General features: G+C 45.7%; 1 protein-coding gene across 2 annotated transcripts in view; it reads left to right on the top strand.

Annotated features, from left to right (window-relative positions):
• The window catches only part of Tbxas1 (thromboxane A synthase 1), a 159,944-nt gene that overhangs the window by 17,017 nt on the left and 121,694 nt on the right, over window positions 1–21,233 (top strand). Inside the window, 2 exon segments of one of the 2 annotated variants that reach the window (NM_012687.2) lie at window positions 2,121–2,214; window positions 5,434–5,486. In NM_012687.2, coding sequence (NP_036819.1) covers window positions 2,121–2,214; window positions 5,434–5,486 — 147 coding nt within the window. 2 annotated transcript variants of the gene reach the window in all.

The raw sequence follows: 21,233 nt of genomic DNA on the forward strand, positions 1-21,233 counted from the left end.
ATGCTGAACTGCTCTCAGGTCAGAGAATAAAGCAAACACCCTGTCTTTGTCCCTGCAGAGTGTTTCAAGCGTTAGCATTCATCAGTAGTCAGACTGGAGGGTTATTTTGTTATTTTTTCCTTGTTCCTAAATTGGGATTTGGCTGATCTCTGCATGATGCTAAACACCCAGTTTGACTCATTAATTTTTCCGAACCAACTGAACTTTTGACCTAATTGGTGGCTGGGTGGGGATGGAGCCATATGGCAGGGTTGCCCAAGCCAACTCTGACTCTATGTCACCTCTCAGTTCCCATAAACTGAACAACCCCATAATCCCAGTGTTTGGACAGCCTCATTGAAAAACAGTACAGACCCTGTTAAGCCACATTTCCTGGTTTGGGATGAAGAGAATCTTCCTCCCTTATGGTTTTAAACAGGAAACAGAGCCTGACAAAGACTGTAAGTGGGGAGTAAGGAGGCCTCCTTGCCATGAAGTGCCTCTCAATGAGGCCATGGCCATGGATGTGATGGGCAGCAAGTTATATATGAAGAGGAGGTTGGCCTTAACCTGTAAAATAACACCAGTGTGATGGTTTGTATATGCTTGGCCCAGAGAATGGCACTATTAGGAGGTATGACCTTGTTGGAGTAGGTGTGTCACTGTGGGTGTGGGCTTTAAGACCCTCATCCTAGCTGCTTGGAAGCCAGCATTCTCCTAGCAGCCTTCCATGAAGATGTGGAACTCTCAGCTCCTCCTGTACCATGCCTGCCTGGATGCTGCCATGTGGAACTGTGATAGGTAGCCTGGTTTCTGGTTAAGCTAAGGCTAGAAACCCCAGTGACCCTGAAGGGACAGTAGATGCTTTGCCTGTTCCCAGGAAACAGGCCCCTGTCACTAACCACAGCCCCCATAGATTTGTGGCCATCAGTCATGAAAGGGCACTGCCCTAAGCCCCTCCACATGTAGAGGACATGACCTATGGTCACAAAGGCTCAAGACAGATCTCCATTTAATGAGGTATCTAAAGGCCTGGAGGTTTAGCCAATAAGCTTTCCTTCCCAGACACTCCTCCCTGCAAAAGATATTTAATCTCAGGCCCACCCTGAGAAGTGGGGTATGGTTTTATACATCCACTTTCCACCATGACAATAAATGTCTCGAAACCATGGACTGCCTCTTTTCACCAAGATCCACCATGGGAGCCATGGAAAAGGCCTTCATCTATAGATCCACCGACCAATCTGTAAAAGGTCTCTTTGTGCTCCCAACCATGGTGCCACCAACCCAAGTCCAGTCAGGCCAAGGACACTCCCTGTAGGATTGGCCAGAGCTCCCCTCTTTTCCCCCTCAGCCCCAGGCTAGATTCAGCTCATTGTGATACTCTGTTCTCAGCTCTTCCAGAGCATCCTGTGGTGCCTGGGTGACCGATAGCCCGAGAATCAGATGGCCCCAGTCTCCTTGCAGGGCCCGGGACCCCCAAGCCAGTTCCCATGCCCCAGACTGCACTTCCCCACCCCCAATCAATGTCCTGAGGCTTCCCGACACCCACCTGGAGATGGGGTAAATGCAGTCAACTCCCATGTCCTACCCTGTGGCAAAGCAGATGCAAGACCCCATAACCCTATACTGCCATTCTCCGACCTTGATGATAATGGACTGAAACTCTGAACCTGTAACCCAGCCCCAATTAAATGTTGTCTTTATAAGCGTTGTCTTGGTCATGGTGTCTGTTCACAGCAGTAAACCCTAACTAAGACAACCACAGAGCTTATTCTCTGCCACTATAGGTTTTTGTTGTGTCTTCTGCATTATGGCTCATGATAGATTTAGAAGCTGAGGAGCTGAGGTGCACGTCTGGAGACAATAAAGTTCTAGTGAGGGAGGTTCTTAGACTATGTTTCTCAGAGGCATCTCAGACTTCAAAGGCCTCAGAGATCCCACGGTCCCATCTGCAGGCACTCCTGAGTTCTTACTGTTTTCTTGATAGTTCTCTGCCCCTGAGTCCTTAGATGCACTCACTGGAAACTTCTCTCAGCCTCGCTAAGAGAACTCAATAGTTCTCCTTCATAACGGGTCCAAATGCATGACTACAAGCATCAGTTTCTTGGTTTTAAACATTTGGTTCTCTGTCCACCCAGGTACTCCACATCAGCGTTCTCAAGACTGAGGAAGTTGGGCATCAGACACCCTGAGCCTTCTCCTTTTGTTGGAAACTTGATGTTTTTCCGCCAGGTGAGGCATGAGCTTTCTGGATCTTGCACAAGATCCCGCTTCTGTTCATGTTTTGGGAGTCCGTGTGATCTCCACATGAGGAATCCACGTGACTGGAAGAATTCTTTTCCACTGGAATGTTTTCTTTCTTCTCACCCTCCCTCTTTTTCTCCCTCCCTCCCTCCCTTTTGAGGAAGGGTTACCAAGGCTGGCTTTATACTTTCTATATGATGACTCTTTTTGATGAATTTTTGATGTTCTTACCTCCACCTCCTGAGTGCTGGGATTACAGGGATACTGTGTGCAGTGTATGCAGTGCTGGGGATTGAACCTAGGGCTTTGTGCATGCTGGGCAAGCACTCTACCAACTAAGCTACACCTCCAGCCTATGTTTTGTTATGATGATGATTCATCTCTTATGACTCATCGCTATGCATTCATGCATTCATCCATACATTCATCCACCCACCCCAAACTCAACTTATTGATTATTTAAATACACTCTCTAGAATGCAAAGGTAAAAGTTACACACTCAAGGTTTCCATTCAACAGTGGTGCATACCACCAGTTGGGTTGTGTCAAGAGCTGGATTGGGAAGTGCAGATAACAGCTTCAATCCTGTTTCGGGGAGAACCACCAAGAATGGATCATTGTTGGGGAGTCCCTGGAGAGGGAGGTCCTGCAGTTGCAGACAAAGGCAGACACACCAGGGAGAGAGCACCATACACAAGAGGGCACCCATGAGGAGATACTGGCCCTGATCTGCTGGCAGCCTGCAGGGACCAAAGCTAACACTGAGGGAATCCAGGAGGTTAAAGCTGTGTGTGATGCACGGGCTAGCGTACTTCCATATTTGAAGGTCCAACCAGGAACCAACCTAGACAACCATTGTTGAGTAGAGGATGGATCCTGAAAGAGTCAAGACTGCAGGGGTCAAGAGCGGAGATGAGGGCTACAGAATCCATGCTGTGGTGGACATCAAGGCTGAAGGGGTGAAGGCTTAGTACAGGGAGGCAATGACACTCCTGAGAAGAGAGCCACGGTGACAAAGTAAGGACGCCAGTGACTCAGAGATTCAGAGGATGGGGGAAATGGGGAGACAGCAGCCAAAGGTCGAACCTGCAGAGCAAAGACAATGACCATAGAGCGGCAGAAAGAAGTGGCTGGGAAGGGAAGCTGGTTCAGGGGAAGATACTTTAAGCCTCTGGTCTTCAGCTCGCCGAGTGGCATGGCAGCGGAGATGACCAGGCGTTGGTAGATAGGGACGCAGTATCTGTCTTTGAAGGTTATTTTTTTCTGCCATTGGTTTTCCTCTGAAGCCTGATTAACTTGTGGGGACACTGCACCCAGACCAACAGCAGGCACCACCTCCAGATCCTGTCTGTGACTTGCCATACAAGGGCGGGAAGGGCTAATTTGGGTGTACTGATGAGATAGCCCCTCTGGGAGCTGGAACTTCCCCCACCCCATGGCCTCTGTTCCACTCCCTAGGCAGAGGATGACCCACAGATTGCCTTTGGCCTGACACTTTCCAGTTTTCTCTGTTTCTTTCTCTGGGTTCACCGTTTGTTGCCAGCATTTCTATCTTCCCAGCTTTTCAAACACCCTTTTCTCTCATCTCTCCCTGTAGGGTGCCCCGTTCACAACTTTTAAGCCCACAAACAATCACCCCAACAGACCTCCTACACCCTCTTGAAGCAAGTGTGAAGGGATTTAAAAGTGTCAAAATAGAACAAACAAGTCATATAGGAAATTGACCAAAAATAAATTCCATACGTTGCCGGGGACTGGGGGGGGATGATCAGTCATAGCCAGTTAAGTAAAATTAATTTGCTATTAACTTTTGGAGGCAGACAACATAACTGTCATGTAAGGAGAAACCGGATGGCTGGCTCAAAGAATGTCTACCTCAGTTCCTCTCAGCTCATCATCCCTGCCTATATAAATTCTGCTTTTTTTAGAACACAGACAAGTTTGCCTCACAGATGTTGCAACATCATCCCTCTTTCTAACAGGGAGGTCAAACCATTAGAGAGGTTTATTAAAAACTTAGATGTGCCAATCTTTTGGGCATCCACCTGAGGTGTTTTTATTTTTTTAATTAAAATATAGTTACGTCCTTTCTGCCGTTCTTCCTTATCGTCCACATGGCTTTCCTGTTCCCTCTCAAGAGCACAATCTCTTCTTTAGTTTATAAATAAAAATGTGCAGACACAACTTGCTTTGTCTACTTAGTGTTACTTATGTGTGTGTGTCTTCAGGGCTGACCACTTAGTCCTGGATAACCAATCAGGGGGTTAGTGTCTAGGGCGGACTATTTCTCCTGGCTCTGTATTCCTTAGTTGTGTGTAGCTCTTTGTCTATGGGTGGGGTCCTGCGTTTACAGTCTGTTGTGTTCACCTGGGCTTTCCTTGCTATAGCCCAGGCTTGCATTGTACGGAGTTCCTAGGAATGGGGTATGGTTCTGTTCAGAACATGTGCTTCCTTTAACCATCATCGCTCTGACTCTCCACCCCTATGGTGTAAATCTAGCATTTTCCGCCCCGCCCCTCCCAACACATGCATGTTTTTATATATGTATATATGTGTGTGTTCTTCCCACCACGTCTCATGTATCAGTTCTCAGTGCTTGCCCCTGTGGTATCCCACATCATACCTGCTTATGCCCTCTGTCTACATTTACAGCTCCATCTCCACGGGACAATGGGTGTAGCATTTCCTCACCGCCACCCACTTTTCCCCATGCACATCTTCTGGTACCCTAGAGGTTCTGCCTATGGAAAATCGTGCTGAGGGTCTTAGGTTTGGACATTTAAGTCAGATCATGAGAACTCAGAATTTGGGATAATTTGGGTAGATTCGGAAGTTTACACATATATGGGTCATGAAAGGAGACCAGGGAAATATGAACCATGTCTGAGGGGAATATTGTAGATGGGAAAGCAAATAGTTTTCAGATGTGTGAGCAGCAATTATATGCGGATAACTTAAGTGCCCATGGTCTCTTCTGTCCATTAAATAGAGCTGCCGAGAATTTTACTCAGCGATATTTTAAAAAGCCATTTCTTTACTCAATATTCTATAGTACTTCAGTGCAATATAGCAGTGATTTTTCTTTTATTGTTTAGGTAATTGTGTTCTTGCTGTTCTAGGCTTTTTTTTTTCTGAATAAGTTGGAATCGTTGAAATTTTACTTAATCTTATTCTTACCGTGGTGCTGTGCTTTTTTCCCCCTCCAGGGCTTTTGGGAGAGCCATTTGGAGCTCCGAGAGCGATATGGGCCTCTGTGTGGGTAAGAGGAAAACTTACATTCTCTTCTACATGCCTTGACTTCTTGTGCTGAACTGATGTGGAAGCCATGACAGTAATAGAACTGTCATGCACAGTACTATTGTGAATTATTTTTTGAGGAAGCTTAAGAAGGACAAGTACTCTACAGTTCTTCACACACAGAGAGCTGCCTCTTGTTTGGACCTGTCTAGTTCCATCCCAGGGGTAAGCTGTGCCTGCTAACAGTAATATTATTGTCAGCTAACCTGGCACCCTTCTGGCACTGGAAATAAGTCCTCTGAATAATGATGTGGCAATAGTGTGACCAATCCTATCCTGGATACATGGGGACCATGGTCACCCTTGTACGTCACCCTTGTGGCCACAAAAGTAACATAGCCCTTCTCTTTACTCTCCTTGGATTATTTTTATGCTGTCTTTTTTTAAAGATTGATTTATTTTTAATTTTTATATGCATGTATGTGAGCCAGAAGAGGCCATTGGCTCCTACGTAGTTACAGATGGTTATAAAGCCAAATGTGGGGTTGAGGACTAAACCCAGGTTCTCTGCAAGAGCAGTCAGTGCTCCTAACTGCAGACCCATCTCTCCAGCTCATCTTTGAAGCTTTTTGTGACTCAAGAATGCCAGCGCTGAATCTCTGCTTAGGTAGTTTTCCATGTTCACATTCTGAAAGACTTGACTCTTCCTGCTCTTCAGCATGGGTCTGTGTTCACGAGGGTCCCATACTCACCTCGGGTTCTCACAAGGCTCCTCCTCAGTCACTGGATAACCTTTAGTAGCTTTCCCTGGGTCTCCAGGCTGGCAGTCATTTTTCTAGGTGTGCTAAATTTCTGTTTACCCGTCCTGATGAGTTCTGTTGTTTGGAAACTTTTCTGCCCCAAAGATCTCAGCCTGTATTCTCTCAGTGCTTTGTTGAAAAGGTTTTGGCTTGAGGTATGCATGGACATGGCTCTCCTCAGGAAAACAGGTGGTCCACCCACTTTCTACTGTCTTATGTGGCCTTGAGGAATTAGAAAGTTAACCACTGTAGATGTTCTGTGTATATATGTCTGTGACTGCTGTGTGTAACGCACTCCCCCACCCCAAACTCAGTGACATAAGCAACTTATCTTTAGCGGGCATCTGAGAGTTGGCTGAGGGTGACCGGGCTTCCTATGTCATCTGGGACAGGGCTCCTCTGTGCGGCTCTGCCTCTCATGTCTCCTAGCCTTTGGGAAGACCGTCCTCCTTAGGACAGAGTCTTCTCAGGACGAAGCAGAGCTCAAGAGTGAACGCTGCTGAGCACACTTGCTGGCTCCCTTCCTTTCAAGCCAAGTGACATGGCCAAACTCAGAGATGGAATGGAGAGCTTGGCCGCTGTGAGGCAACAGGGTTCCTTGGCCAAGCCTGATGTTGATGGATGGCCCTCCCACGGGGTGGTGGGCAGATGACAATTGTCCTCAAATAATCAGCTCCTCCTCCCTCTCTGTGGTCTCTGACTTCACTCAGAATTTTACTTTTCACGGTAGCTTCTGGCTGTAAGCATGATCCTCACTAAAGCACCGAGGGGCTAACTTGCTTGCTTTTCTCCTCACCCTAATGCTGTCTTGATACCTTTCAAACCTCATTCTGCAATGGCTTGACCCTGACTACGGTGACTACCTATGTTTCTAGAACGCAAAACTGGTTCGAAGGGCTGCTGTCTCCACCAGAGTTAGGCAAGGTTCTCTTATGTTTCAAATTCTAGAAATTACTTTCTTGGAGTTTTTTTCTTTTGTATTCAGTTTTAGTGTGGAAACTTTGAGTATCTTTGAATTATCCTTAAATGTCAAATGAAGAGTATAAAGGACACAATCATACACCCACACATACACACTCACAGACACACACACACAGACTCACACACACATACACTTACAGACACACACACAGACTCACACACACACATACACTTACAGACACACACACAGACTCACACACACAGACACATACACACACAGACACACACACAGACTCACACACACACAGACACACACTCAAACACAGACACACACACAGAGATGTACACAGACACACACAAACACACATAGATACACACACGCAAACACACACACAGACTCACACATAGACACACTCATAGATTTACACAGACACACACAAACATACACAGACACACTACACAAACACACAGACACAGACACACATACACAAACACACACAGACACAGACACATACAAACACACATAGACACACAAACACAGATACAGACACACACAGACACACATACAAACACACAAACACAAACACAAACACACACAGACATACACACAGACACACACACAGACACACATACAGATTCACACGGGAGGGAGGGAGGGAGAGAGAGAGAGAGAGAGAGAGAGAGAGAGAGAGAGAGAGAATTGGTTTCCTTGACAACAGGCTGTCCAATCAACTTTTCTTTCCAACTTTAACTAAGTTCACACAATTTATCCTTTTCATTTCCAGAAAACTTAAATCACAGAGAGTGATTTCAAATGAGGTTGTAGAGATCAAAATTGCAGTATCATCTCTAGTCTTTGTTCCCTCCTCTGGTGAAAAAGGGGGGCGGGCATGATGGAATAATTTCTTCGCACAAAGCCGTCAACCTCTTCTGCAGGAAGAATGATGGGTCATAAGACGCTTCCTGCTGTGTCTGTGGTCCCTCCTGGTCTCCATCAGTGTGCGGTCAGGTAGAAATGGCATCTATCTAAGCTCCATCTCACCTAAAAGACTCCTCTTGACCCTTAACTTTAATATAAAGGTCTCTGATGCAGAATGTCTAAGGGGGCCATGGTCCACGAGCAACGAAGACCCCCACCCTTTCCCCCAGGAAACAATTCTGTTTAAATTACGCTGATCCTCAGTCTGCTTTTATGACTAGGAAGTAGTCTAACACAGTCCTCTTCAAACTTGAAAAGTCAAATAGGTTTGATTCCTCGTGGAGCAAGTGAACGCTGCCCTACGGATGCCTAACAGAGCAGTGCGAGTCCTCCTGGAGAGGGATGTGCACAGCAAGGGTCTCTCCACTGCCCTCAAAGTTAAGATGATGATGATTGGGTGTGAGGGTCCTTACCTAATTGTAGTTGGTCAGAGTTGAGACTCCTAGTTGGAAGAGGCTCCGAAGTTCTTCCTCCTCCCACTTCTGTTTCCAGGAAGTCACTGCTGGTGAAGGATTCTGTTGAGAGAGACAGTGTCATCGTTTATTAACACTGCTGTAGCCACCACAGTCACTATCACATTCACATTCACTATCACATTCACTATCACATTCACGTTCACTATCACTATTACATTCACTATCACACTATCACATTCACATTCACTATCACTATTACATTCACTATCACACTATCACATTCACACTCACTATCACATTCACATTCACTATTACATTCACTATCACATTCACATTCACTATCACTATTGCACTCACTATCACATTCACTATCACTATCGCACTCACTGTCACATTCACTATCATATTCAATATAACATTCACTATCACTATCACTGACTTCAAAGGTCTAATTACACAAGTAGCTTTGCTAGGTCTGTGTAAGCTGAATCCTTTTTGAGTCTCAGTATAAACCGGGTAGCCTGAGGTCCACATTGCTCAGCCTCTCCCTCTGGTGCTAGGACAATTCCGATTTGTCCATTGGGCACAAAAGATGAAGATGACAGGGACCTATGGCTTTGGATAACCTCGAAGCAATTAATAATTTCCCATAGTCCCTTTCAGTTAGGATCATCTCCTCAAGTTATTATATCCCATTCCAATGCCCTCAAGAATGAGACCAACATCACCACTGCTGATTAAACAGCAACAGGGCAGAAATGATGCCCCATTAGGTTGTGACACTCTATCATGCAGTACATAAGGACCCTTCGGCATGCTGCAGCCATTAGTTATAGATACATGGGGCCCCCATTCGGCTAGTTAGCAACAACTGAAGGTCTGCGTCAGAATCCCCTCTCCCGTGCCTCATCTATCTTTCAGGCACTCACTCCGCAGCCATGCTTTCATTTAGCCTCGCTCTCATTTCTTCTCGCCTCCACGCCACTTTAATTTTGATCTCTCGTGCAAGCATGGCTCCCTCTTGTTGGAACTGAGGCTCCTCCCTGGCACCTGGCACCTGGCACCTGGCACCTGGCACCTAGCACCCGTGTTCCTCCATGAAGCCAGCGTTGTTGCAAAGCCTCCTGTTTTCCCACTAAGACATTAAGTTGTAAATAAGTAAGCACGAATGCCACGCATGATCCAGGAAGCACAAAGGGGCGTGTGGATACACACTTAGCCTGCGCCGACTCCATACCCTGAGCCATGAAGGCAGCCTTTGTCCCTGGCTTCTCCTTCTGTGGATAATGTGTGATGCGTAAGGATTGCTCTCCCTTCCTGCTGTGTTCATTAATGGTCTTCGGGATGGTGTTCTCCTTCGATACACTCCTTATTAAATGCTACATTATTTTTAAAGGATTTAATTGTATGGAAATACACTGACTTTAAAAATAATTTCTCAGTTGATCGATGCCTCGTGCTTTCACAAACAACACTGCAGTGAATATTCTCAAATATACAACATTACTCTCTTGCCTGAGTATGTCTGTAGGATAAATCCCTAGGAATGGAATTTCTAGGCCAGCCGCTATCTACATTTTTTATTTTGATATTACTAAATTGCTCTCTCTAGGGCATATATCGACTTATGCTTCCACAAATAAAACAGGAGAAAATTTGATTCTTCATATATTTGCCACTAAAATAAGTGGTCAGAAATGTATTAGCATTTGATGGCATATTGCTGTGGTTTTAATTAGCATTTATTTATCTTAAACAACTTTGAACATTTTTTATGCATTTAAAATTCACTGTATTCTGCTTTCTGGAGAATCTTTTGCCACTTTGTGTTGAGTTTGCATTTTCCTAATTTATTCATAAAAACTCTTTACATATGAAAGAAAGTAGCCCTTTATATTTAATACATGCACAAGGTGTTGCTCCCAGGGTGATGATATTGGAGGGTTGTGGAGTCTTTAGGAGGTGAGCCTGCTGGGGATCCCATGAAGTCATTCTGGGCTCACCCTCACCGAAGACTGTGGGACTCTAGTCCTTCCTTCTCTTTCTTCCTGGCCACAGGATGAACAGTTCACTTTGCCGTGCACTTTCTCTGCTTCTATCAGGCACCTCATTAGACATTTAAGAAGGAATGAGTTATCTGATTGTGGATTAGAACGCTTAAACTGTGAGCAAGAGAAGCCTTTTCTCTCCATAAGTTAATTAGCTCGAGTGTTTTGTTACCGTGTCAGAAAGCTGACTCATATAAGATAGACACTTATTTTTTTCCAGATGGTCCTACTCAAAAATTCGTCCCCTTTCCAAGTGGTTTAAAGTATCATGTTTTCACACATCATTACTTAGGAATTTTTATATTACAAGTACTTCTGACTCCTCCGTTCTATTGAAATATCTACTGGACTGGAGTCCTTCCTGGCTACTCTGATTTGGACGGTTTGTGTGAAACCCACTGTATCGAGCAGCAGCTGATGTTCCAACAGCGCCTTCGCAATAATGAGAGCATGAAGCCATCAGCCTCTAGGAACCTGCGGGTCCTCATGCTGGAGAAGAAACCTAAGTGCTGAGCAAACACGCCTTCAGCAAGGAGGGACTGCATGGAGGGTTAGCTTGTGAGCTAATTAGTTAGCATGAGTGATCTGATAGCACCTTGTCAGGAGGCAGGGAAGGAGATAGTGGGGAGCTTTGGAATGCATATGGGAGACAGGATGGCTCTTAGACAAGGTTGCTTTCAGCTTGGATACCACGGTACTGTTTCTTAGGAGTATTTGTTCTCCGAAAGTGACTGACTTGTGGACTTCTGATAAAAGAGCCCTTAACCACTGTGTTCATTTACTAAGGTGAAGGCCAGGAGTGGCAGAGAGAGAGGTTAGTTCTGTGTAGTCAAAGGGCGATATCACCAACTTGGGGGAGCGTTCCCGGAACTCTGTCATAGAACAAGAACACTGGAAGTTGAAGGGATTAGAAGGGTGTGACCTGCTACACTGCACTGTGGTAGAGGATGGTTTCCAAACAGATGTAGGGACACACACACACACACACACACACACACACACACACACACACACACACACACGTGTTGTGAGACATCCGGACACATGGGATTTGAAAATGTGGCTCAGTGTTTGAGGTGTGGGGTGAGTGGAATCTGTGGCACACAGAGATATAAGTCTTCACACGGCCGCCTAGCTCCTGGGCCTGGAGACTAGCCTCACCATTAGGCTGTCCCCAGCTCTACTGAGGAGTGCTAAATAGTGCTGGAAGGCAGGTCAACTGAGTTTGGAGCAAAGAGAGCGAGACCTGGTGGCCTTGAGGCCATAGTCACAGAGTGCTGTTTTATATGTCATATTTTCATTTTCTTATGGGTCTCTAATGTTAGGCGTATAAGTTCACAATTTTTGAGTTCCTGGGGTTTTATAACTACTATTACATATGCGCTGGCTAGTTTTATGTTAACTTGACACAAGCTAGTGTTATCTGAGAAGAGGGACCCACAACTGAGGTAATGCTTCTATAAGGCTGGCTTGTAGGCCACTGTATGGAGTACTGTCCTAACTGATGATTCGGATGAAGGGGAGGTGTCACTGCTGGTCCTTGGCTGTGTATGAAGACATCAAGCCAGCCACGCCAAACGAGCCAATAAGTAGCACTCTTCCATGGCCTCTGCATCCGCTTCTGCCCCAGATTCCTTCTCTGTCTGAGTTCCTGCCCTGACTTCCCTCCGTCATGGGCTCTGACATAGAAGTATAAGCTGAAATTGGCCCTTTCCTCCTCAGGTTGCCTTCTGTTCTTGTGTTTCATCACAGCCATAGAAACCCTAACTAAGAATGTTAAGGGAACACTGTTTTATCAAGTGCCTACCCTGACAGAACAGGCAGGTGTAGGAGACCCTTGAGAACAGGAGGAGAGTGGACAGCAAGGCAAACGGATCCCAGCCAAGAGCCTGGTCTGATAAGCAGACGATTATCCTCAGAGAGATGTGTGTCGGGGACCAAAAAGAAATAGATGAATTTGTTTAGAGCCATGCTTCCCGTGAACACATCTGAACTGACTATGCAATTACCCTCCGGGATCCCAGCCTCTGGTCACCCCTGATGGGGAATCACCCCAAATTTCCATTCTTCTTTATGGGGCAAAGCATCTTGTTTCCTGGTTTCCATCCGCAGGTGTCTCTGAGAGGACTTAAATCCCTGCTTTTCTGACTCTCTGGCCACATTTATCTCCTGCCATGCGTTACTCCCCCGCCTTCTTTCTGTAACAAAGTAGAAGTGATGGATGCTGCAGATATTTTCTAGTATAAATATTTGGTTAGCATAAACATAACGAATTTTCTTAGGACGTGTAGGTGTGTAATTGTACCTTGTACATACTGACTCTCACCCTCCTGCCCCTTTTCCCTCTTCTCGGTGTTTCTCTTCTTCCCTTCAAATAATTGTCCCTCTGCCTTCATCTTTTCTCTCTGTCTCTGTCTCTGTCTCTGTCTCTCTGTCTCTGTCTCTCTGTCTCTGTCTCTCTGTCTCTCTCTCTCTCTCTCTCACACACACACACACACACACACACACACACACACACTCCTAGACACTGTACATATGTGATACAACTCCCTCAAACACCTTTCTCTCCCTTTCTCTCATCACAGCCCTCCCAATATTTATATTTAAGTCTAAATTCCATAAATGAGAGAAAGTTCGAAATACTTGTCTTTTTAAGTCTGGCTTATTTTGCTTAAAATGACGATCTCCAGCTCTACCAGATTCATAACATTATTATTTATGACTGAACAAACTCCAGTGTGTGTGTGCATGTGTGCTAGTGAGTGAGTGTGCACACACATGTGTGAGTACGTGTAAGTGTGTGCGCAACATTACATTTTATTTAGCCGTTCAGCTCTTGCTGGGCGTATGATGGTTCCATATAGCGGCAGCCATAAAACACGATGTGTTTTTTGATGACTACTGTATTTTGTGACTCATACTCAAAAGGGACAAAAGTATATTAATTCATTCTCAGAAGCACTCAAGGGAATCTGGTAGAAGAGGGGGGTGGAAAAAAAGTGTCAGTTTCCACTCTCTCTAGCTGCCACTTGTTAGTTTAATGGATTTGGGCCAATCATTCACTTTCCCTCTGTTATTTAGAGGTAAATGAGAGATCTGAACTGGATCAGTGACCTTGACACTCTGTTTAATGATGAACCTCAGTAAACAGATGATCGGCCACACTGTGAGCTAGGGCTGTGCATGGGCACACAAGAGTACACACGCTCACACAAAGAGAGTGCTCACGCTCGCACATGCAGGAAATGGAAGTTTTGTAAAAGGCTGCCTTATTTACTCTAAGAATCACTGAGAAAATTCCATGAAAAAGAAGACAAACGCAAGCTGCTCATGACTCAGTAAACGGTTTTATAACCACTGCATTAGTTTTCTTTATTCTGCTGTGATCAATGCACAGCAACTTGGGGAACAAAGGGTTTATTTCTGCTTGCAGCTTCTGGTACATTATAAATGGACGGTAGGAACATGGCGCCAGGTCATAAAGGAGTGCTGCTTACTGGCCTGTTCAGCCTGCATTCTAGTACTACCCGGGACCACTTGCCCAGCAGTGGCTCTGCCTGAGTGGGCTCGGCCCTCTCACATCAGTGTTAAATGTTCCACAGCCATACCTTCCAGCAATGCGATGGAGGCAATCCCGCAGTTAAGTTTCCCTCTTAGCAGTTGACTCTAGCTTGTGTCAAGTGGAGAAAATCTAACCAGCATAACCACTAGTGTATCAAAAAAAAGGAGCAGGTCGTATCTGAAAGTCTTTTCCAGGTCGTAGGAACTGCGCAACCTCCTGCAGGTGATGACCCAGCTTTTCTCGGTCCATGTTAGAAAAAAAAACATCTGAGAGAGAAGGAGAGGGAGAGGGAAAGAAAGAGAGAGGGGGAAGGAGGGAGGGAGGAGGGAGGGATGGAGGGAGGGAGGAGGGAGGGATGGAGGGAGGGAGAGAGAAGAGAAGAGAGCGATACTGCCTCTGGGATTTAAGATTCTGAGAAAGCTCAGATAAAGTCAGCAAGAGTCCACTGTGGACAGCTGCAGCAGATCCAAGTGGCAGAGCTGCTCCTGTGGAGACGGAGCTCACACACTCAGCTCTATGCCCAGTGCTAGCATTTCCTGCCTGAGAGCATCATTCTTCCTAGTCTTCAAAACCCCACATTCAGCTATTACTGAGATTACTTTCAACCCTAGCCCAGAATCTTTTGGGCTAAGACACTCACAGAAATAACGCATTAATTGGTAATTTAGGACATCTAAACTATCTTGCATTAGGTAAAGGTATTCAAGGAATTTGTGTGTCTCTCCTGCCTCAGAGTAGGGTAGCTGAAATCCCAAGGAAATGGGGCCGTAGAGACAGTGACCTAGAAACTGCCCCTCTCAGTGGGGATGGATTAGAGACAGAAAGCAGATGGGGCCCTGGATAGTGAGATCACTCCAGCTGATGGGGAGTGTGCAGTGTTCCACGTGTGTCCGACCTTTTGACATGACAGTATGACAAATGTGCCTGGTTTCATCCCTAGCGGTCTTAGGACACATGCGGCCTGCAGGCTACAGACTGGACTCACATGAAAAATGAGAAATGGCAGCTCCCTGTTTTAGCAAGCACTGGCCACAGTGGAATGGATAGAAGAAGACTGATCCTAGAGAAGGAGGTCACCTGATAGTAGTCAGGTGACCAGTCAAGCAGCTGCCGAGGAAGCTTGTCTTGGATGTTAGGACTCAAGTGAGAGGTCTCTGGGTCCTGAGAAGGGAGCTGGTGGGAACATAAGATAGGCTCTGAGCCCGGGGATGAGTCACGCACTCAGGCCCAGTTCTGAGAGTCGGAGCGTAGCGTTGCCCAAATTCAGAAACCAGCCACTGTTCCTAGTACCACCTGTGAGGAAAATGCTCATCCTGTCTGCAGCACATCCAGACCAAGGAAACTGCTCTCCTGACGCATTCCTGGCTTCTGGACCATACTGGGACCTGAAGGTAAGGACGGAGCAGCTTGGAACGATGAGTAGAGAACCACAGAGCCGGGCAGTCAGCTACAGATCTCCTCATTTGTCTTCCTTGATGTCTGTACCGAGATCTACTGCAGAAAAGCGCACGCAAGGCTCAAGTGGGAGGGAGGGAGCTCCTCCGCGGTGACAATCAGAGGTAGCATCAATAACTCCTTTATCCCCACATGACAGCCTGCGCACATGTATTCCCAAACAATAGACTGGCTCACATTAGAGTTTTGTAAAAAGCTCTGTCTCTACCTAATCAGCTCGAATAAAAAAATTCCACATTTAATTGAATTGTACCTGCAACAAATCCAAGTTGTTCAACCCAAAATGCATAATAGAGTTACATAACACTGTCATGAATCACTGTGACATTTGTCAAGGCAGTCTCTTGTCTGGAAATAAGTCCTGATAATACCGAGCTTTATGCAAATGTTTCCCGTCAAAAGCCCCTGTGCATAGTCTCAGGAATCCCACATATTTACCCAGTTCTGACAGCTTTTTACCTTAATTAGTTGAGAAGTTAAACAGCATTTACATTCTGTCCAAAAAGATGGACAGACTATCTTGCTCTCATAATTTTTTTTTTAAAAAAGTAAATCCAAAAAAGGCAAAAACCAGCCAATCAAGTTGAACTTGAAGTTTCTTTCTGATCGAAAATTGGGTGAGCAGAGAACCTCTTCACCTTCTCAAAAACTCTCGAGCAATCCAGACATGTTAGCATATGACTTGTAATTCTAGCCCCGAAGAGGAAGGGGCAGGAAGTCATGAGTTCAAGGCCCATCTAGTCTGCAGATATATAGATTCAGTTCTGAGCCTGTAGCAGAATCACCTCCAGGCCCCGAAGTACTTTTCATGAAGCACAAAACCAGCAAAACAAAATAAAACCCTTAAAGACAAGGGTGATGAAGGGGGCCGAGGAGGAGGGGACCTCTGAATGATTTAAAATATAGTTCAAAGCCGTGTTGTTCACTGGAGAAAATGAGCTGTTTAATCTAAATGTCTAAAACCAAATCAACTCCAAACATTGTCCTAAACGCTCAAACACACAAGGTCATATGCCATCCCTCAGACACGAGTGAAATTCTACTAAATTCTGAGTGATCAGAGTTCTTCATTAAAATGGACTGAGTTCTCCCTTTTTCCCTCTAGGACCTTTAAATCTTGGAGAGTGTTTACCACGCGTTCCAATTATTCCTGATCAGTCTTATGTGTAGCATTTCCACAGCTATGCGCACAAAGCAATTCCCTGGCAAGGCACCACCAAGTTTTATGATGCTTCCATGCCTAGGGCAGATAATAGAAACTTAACTACTAAAATAACTTCCTTGATTATTCCTGGCGTCTCAAGGCCCTGTTCCGAACATCTCCATCTTATCCTCCAACTGCAAGGATTTTGTAACCCACAAATGAGGGTTGTTTTTTTTTTTTTCATCCTGGGATTGGTTCTCAGTCGACAGGACTATCTATAAAGGTTTGGCTCTCTGGTACACTCTCCCGACCCCACATTAACCACCAGGGTACTATTAGCTGGCCATCCTATTTGTGCCTTTTCTAAAAAGGAACCTAATAACGTTTGCTCTGAACCAGTGTCTGGCGGGCAGCCTGTCACTGCGTGCAAACTAGATGAGGAGACTGTGCTCCTTCGAGGTGTGTGTCAGCACCTCTAGGTGTCCCTCAGTTGCAAGGGAACTTGGCAGTTTGATCCTGAGTGGAAGCTGTCTTTCCCAACAAGATGGCTGAGACAAGGGTCAGCGTTTTGCTCTGTTAATGCAAAGAGGTAGCTATGAGTGACTCTACTTTAGAGCTTCTCTCTAACTCTCTAGGTTCCCAGCTCTGCCTCACAGTCCATAGCTGTGTCCAATGGTTAACACAGCCTTCGGATTCTTCCCCTAACCAGCCAAAAACATGTTTCCTTCCCTTAAGTCTTTGCATTCTCTGCTAGAGTTGAATTCCCTAAATCACCAAAGGAGAAAACAGTCTCTAGTATTTGTCCTCAGTCTGGAGCCCAGTAGGATGCTTCATCTTCGCCTCAGCATCCTGAATACTGTCCTTCTCCAAACCCAGACCTGTTGATGATTGTCAGGGCTTTGGTGCCCATGATGCCATAAGGAACATCCACAGAAAAATGGTTTCCTTTGAGTTGGGAGAGGGTGAATTTCCATGTATCCACAATCCACCCAGAAGGATGCCTGTTGGATTGATGACCCCTGCTTCTCAGACAAAGCCAGATACTGAAGTGGCACAAGGGCCATATACCTAAAGGACATTTCTTATTGTGATAAAATATACATAAGACAAAAATTTACCCCCTTGGCCATCTCTCACTGTACAACTCGGTGCTGCTAAACAGGTTCCCAGAACTTTACAGTCATAACTCCCATTCATACACACGGGTGCTTTCATCCGGCAAACACTGTCCTCTCTGTGCCCCTCTCCTGCCCCTGGCAACTACCACTCCACAGTCCATCTCCTTGACAGAATCACACGGCACTTGTCTTAGTTCACTCAGGAAGAAGTCCTCGGGGCTTATTTACCTTGTACCCAGTGACAGAATTTTCTTCCTCTTCAAGGAAAAAAACCTTGTCCGCTGGATATAACCCCCCATCCCCATGTTATATTGTTTGCCTGTTCGTGGACACTGGCTAGCTTCTACCATTTGGCCTCTGTAAACAACAAAGCCATGACTGTGGGTGTGCAAGCATAAATCCAAGGCCCTGTTCTCAGTTCAATGATGCAACCGTGATCACTGGCATGCAAATGCTTCTTCAAGTTCCTGCTTTCCATTTTTAGAGCAGTCACCCTAGGGAGAATTAAAACATCAGATAGAAATTCTCCTTTTATTGGGGGTTGGTGGGGGTGAGGAGCTCTCCATGCTGTTTTTTTTATAGTAGCCCCATCACTTTGGAAGATAGTTTGCAGCAATGCGTTGTAGTTTTCCCTTCCCACCATGCTGAGGTGGTAACTGTTGTTGTCAAACCTTGAGAATGAACTCCAGAGAAAATGTATGTTCTTCCTTGCAAAAAGTCCTGGAACTCAACTGGCCAATGCAAACCCTGCATTTCTGATTGGAACATTAGACCCAGTGATTCCTGCTCCCTCCCAACTTCCATTGCCTGTGAACCAGCTAGCACTTGAGAAAAAAAAAAAAAAAAAAAAAAAGAAAGAAAGCTAGCCTTATTATCAATCTATGCTCATGGGTGGCCACTTACTCAGTTCACTTTAGTAAGCCCCTGGCAGTCTCCACCCTGAGCTCCTTTGCCTCTTCTCCTCTCTGCCACCTACGAGTCTTCCATTCTGCCTTCAGCCCTTGAAGCTTCCTCTTTCCCAGGCTAACTGTGACCTTTGGGTCTCTCTTCTGGTTCTTGTCCGTGCGCTATATAGAACATTTCCACACAGAGCTGGCCCTTCCTTCTCAGTCTGTCAAGGTCAGGTCTGGTAGCTTGCTTATGCAGTCTCTGAGGTCTTCCATGGAATCCTATTCCAGCTTTAAGACCATCGGCTGAGGGAGACAAGCCAATATCTCTATTGTGGTCCAAAGTCCCTGCAAAAACATAGTCACAGAGAGAAAGTGACTAGTCTGCATGTCTCCAAATGCAATAGGGCCCACAGAAAAGCATGTACCCAGGCACAAAAGCTTTGGAAGGAGCACAGAGATGTTGGCTAGGACAGAACAGAGAAGAGTAGGCGGTAAGGGGATGCTGGGGAAATGTGATGTTGGATATCCATAGTGAACATTCTGTTAGCCTTGGTGAGAAAGCAGGGACTTGGATCATCAGAAATGGGGAAGAAAACAGATGGAAATTTTTACAGGAGAAATGTTCTTTAGGAAAAACAGCAGAATTGAGCAAGACTTGGGCTGTAAGAATGAAGGTGAGTCAACCTGAGTCACTGATGTGGGCTAGGAGTTCTGTGGTGGTGGATACTGACTGTTCCTGTGTTCATCAAACGAGGGGGTTTCTAGAACGGACTAACTGAGGTGGGGAGATCTAATACACCGGAAACGCAGGCGACATCATCCCATGGCTTAGGATCCTGGAGTAAATCAGAAAAAAGCCAGTGGAGCACCAGTATTTATGAATGCTTGCTTCCTGGCCACACAGCAATGTGACATCTACCACGGGCTTCTGCTTCCACTCCTTAACTGCTAGGCTGCCCTGTAGACTCAAACTGTGAAGCAAAGCAAGCCTCCCTTCCTTAAATCATTCTTCATCCGGTATTTTATCACAACCACAAGGAAAGTAATGCCCAAGTGGAAGATAAATGGTGGCACCATAATCGTAAAGAGACAATGGCAAAGGGTCCCATGCTTGCCACAATCAGCTGGAGTGCCGGCCAGGTTGCCATGGCAAAATACCACACACTGGGTGACTCGTAAACAATAGAAGTTTGTTCTCACAGTTCTGGGGTCTGGGGTCTGGGAGCTCAGTATCTAGGCACCAACAGGTTGGTGGTCTAGTGGGTGCTAGTTTTCTGGTTCCTGGATCTCCTCACATGATGGAGAAGTGAAGAAACAGCTTTGGAATCCTTTTATAAGGGTACTAATACATTCAAAAGGGCTCTGTCCTTATGGCATAGTTACCCCCAGAAGGCCCACCTTTGAATAATTACCTTGGGGATTGAAATGCAAATACAAATTTGGAGGGTGCAAATGCTCGGACAGTGCAAGGATTGTTAATGACAGTGGGTCCAATGTGACTTGGGGATGAAAGACTCTAAGGATCACCTTCTACAAGAGGAAAGAGAAGGGCATAATGGGAGTTCCAGGGTGTGTCTGGACTCTGGAATCTTCTGTCTCTAATCCCTTGATAGTCTAATGGGCTTATTTCCCAAACTGTGTCCTTTGGACCACTTCCACCAACAATAACATGATGGCTATATGGAAAATAAAAGGGAGGGGCCTCTCCTTAGTCAAATGGTGGAGACAGAGTCCAAGGGGCACACTACTCATTACTGCTCTCTCTCCATGAGCTTTGTGGAGTAACATGCTTGAAAACTCTCCAGGCAAGAACTCAGGCAATAGTGTTCATTTGAATATAGGACTCTTGTTTTCCATAACAGCTTTTGGAAGTAGAATATGAAAAACAGGCTCCCTTCAACCTTTATACCTTTCTCCTTCCTTTCCCAGCCTCCAGGAGCTGGTCATCCCATGGTATCCTGGTATTTGATGTGCATGTTTGCATAGCCTTACAGACCGAGTATTATCATTTCGTGCATAGCATCTGTGGCCTCTATCACTCACAGGCCTCGTGCTGGGCCTAAGGTTTTGTCCATGTTTTCACGTTCCATCAAGGTGCTGTGTTCTTATCAAATCTATTGCATTTCCCTGCTGCCCAACACCCAAGTCTCCTGCCCATCCACTGTGCTACTGCTTCCAGAAAACTCTCCTCTGGACATTTTTTTCTGAGACTCTTCATGAATCCGTGAGATAACACTACTGGCTACCTCCTTTGCTTTTATGACTGCAAGAAATACCATCATTCCCAGGGCCCGTCTCCGTATCAGACGTTGTAACTTAGTAGGATGCATCCTTCCAATATAGTCTCCTGTGTGATCACCCAACGGCACTCAAACTGAGCCAATCCGAATGATAATTCAGGACCACGAGTGACTTTACGATGAAGAGGCCAGACCT

This window comes from Rattus norvegicus, chromosome 4 (assembly GCF_021556685.1).
Source record: "Rattus norvegicus strain SHRSP/BbbUtx chromosome 4, alternate assembly SHRSP_T2T, whole genome shotgun sequence".
Classification (NCBI taxonomy): domain Eukaryota; kingdom Metazoa; phylum Chordata; class Mammalia; order Rodentia; family Muridae; genus Rattus; species Rattus norvegicus.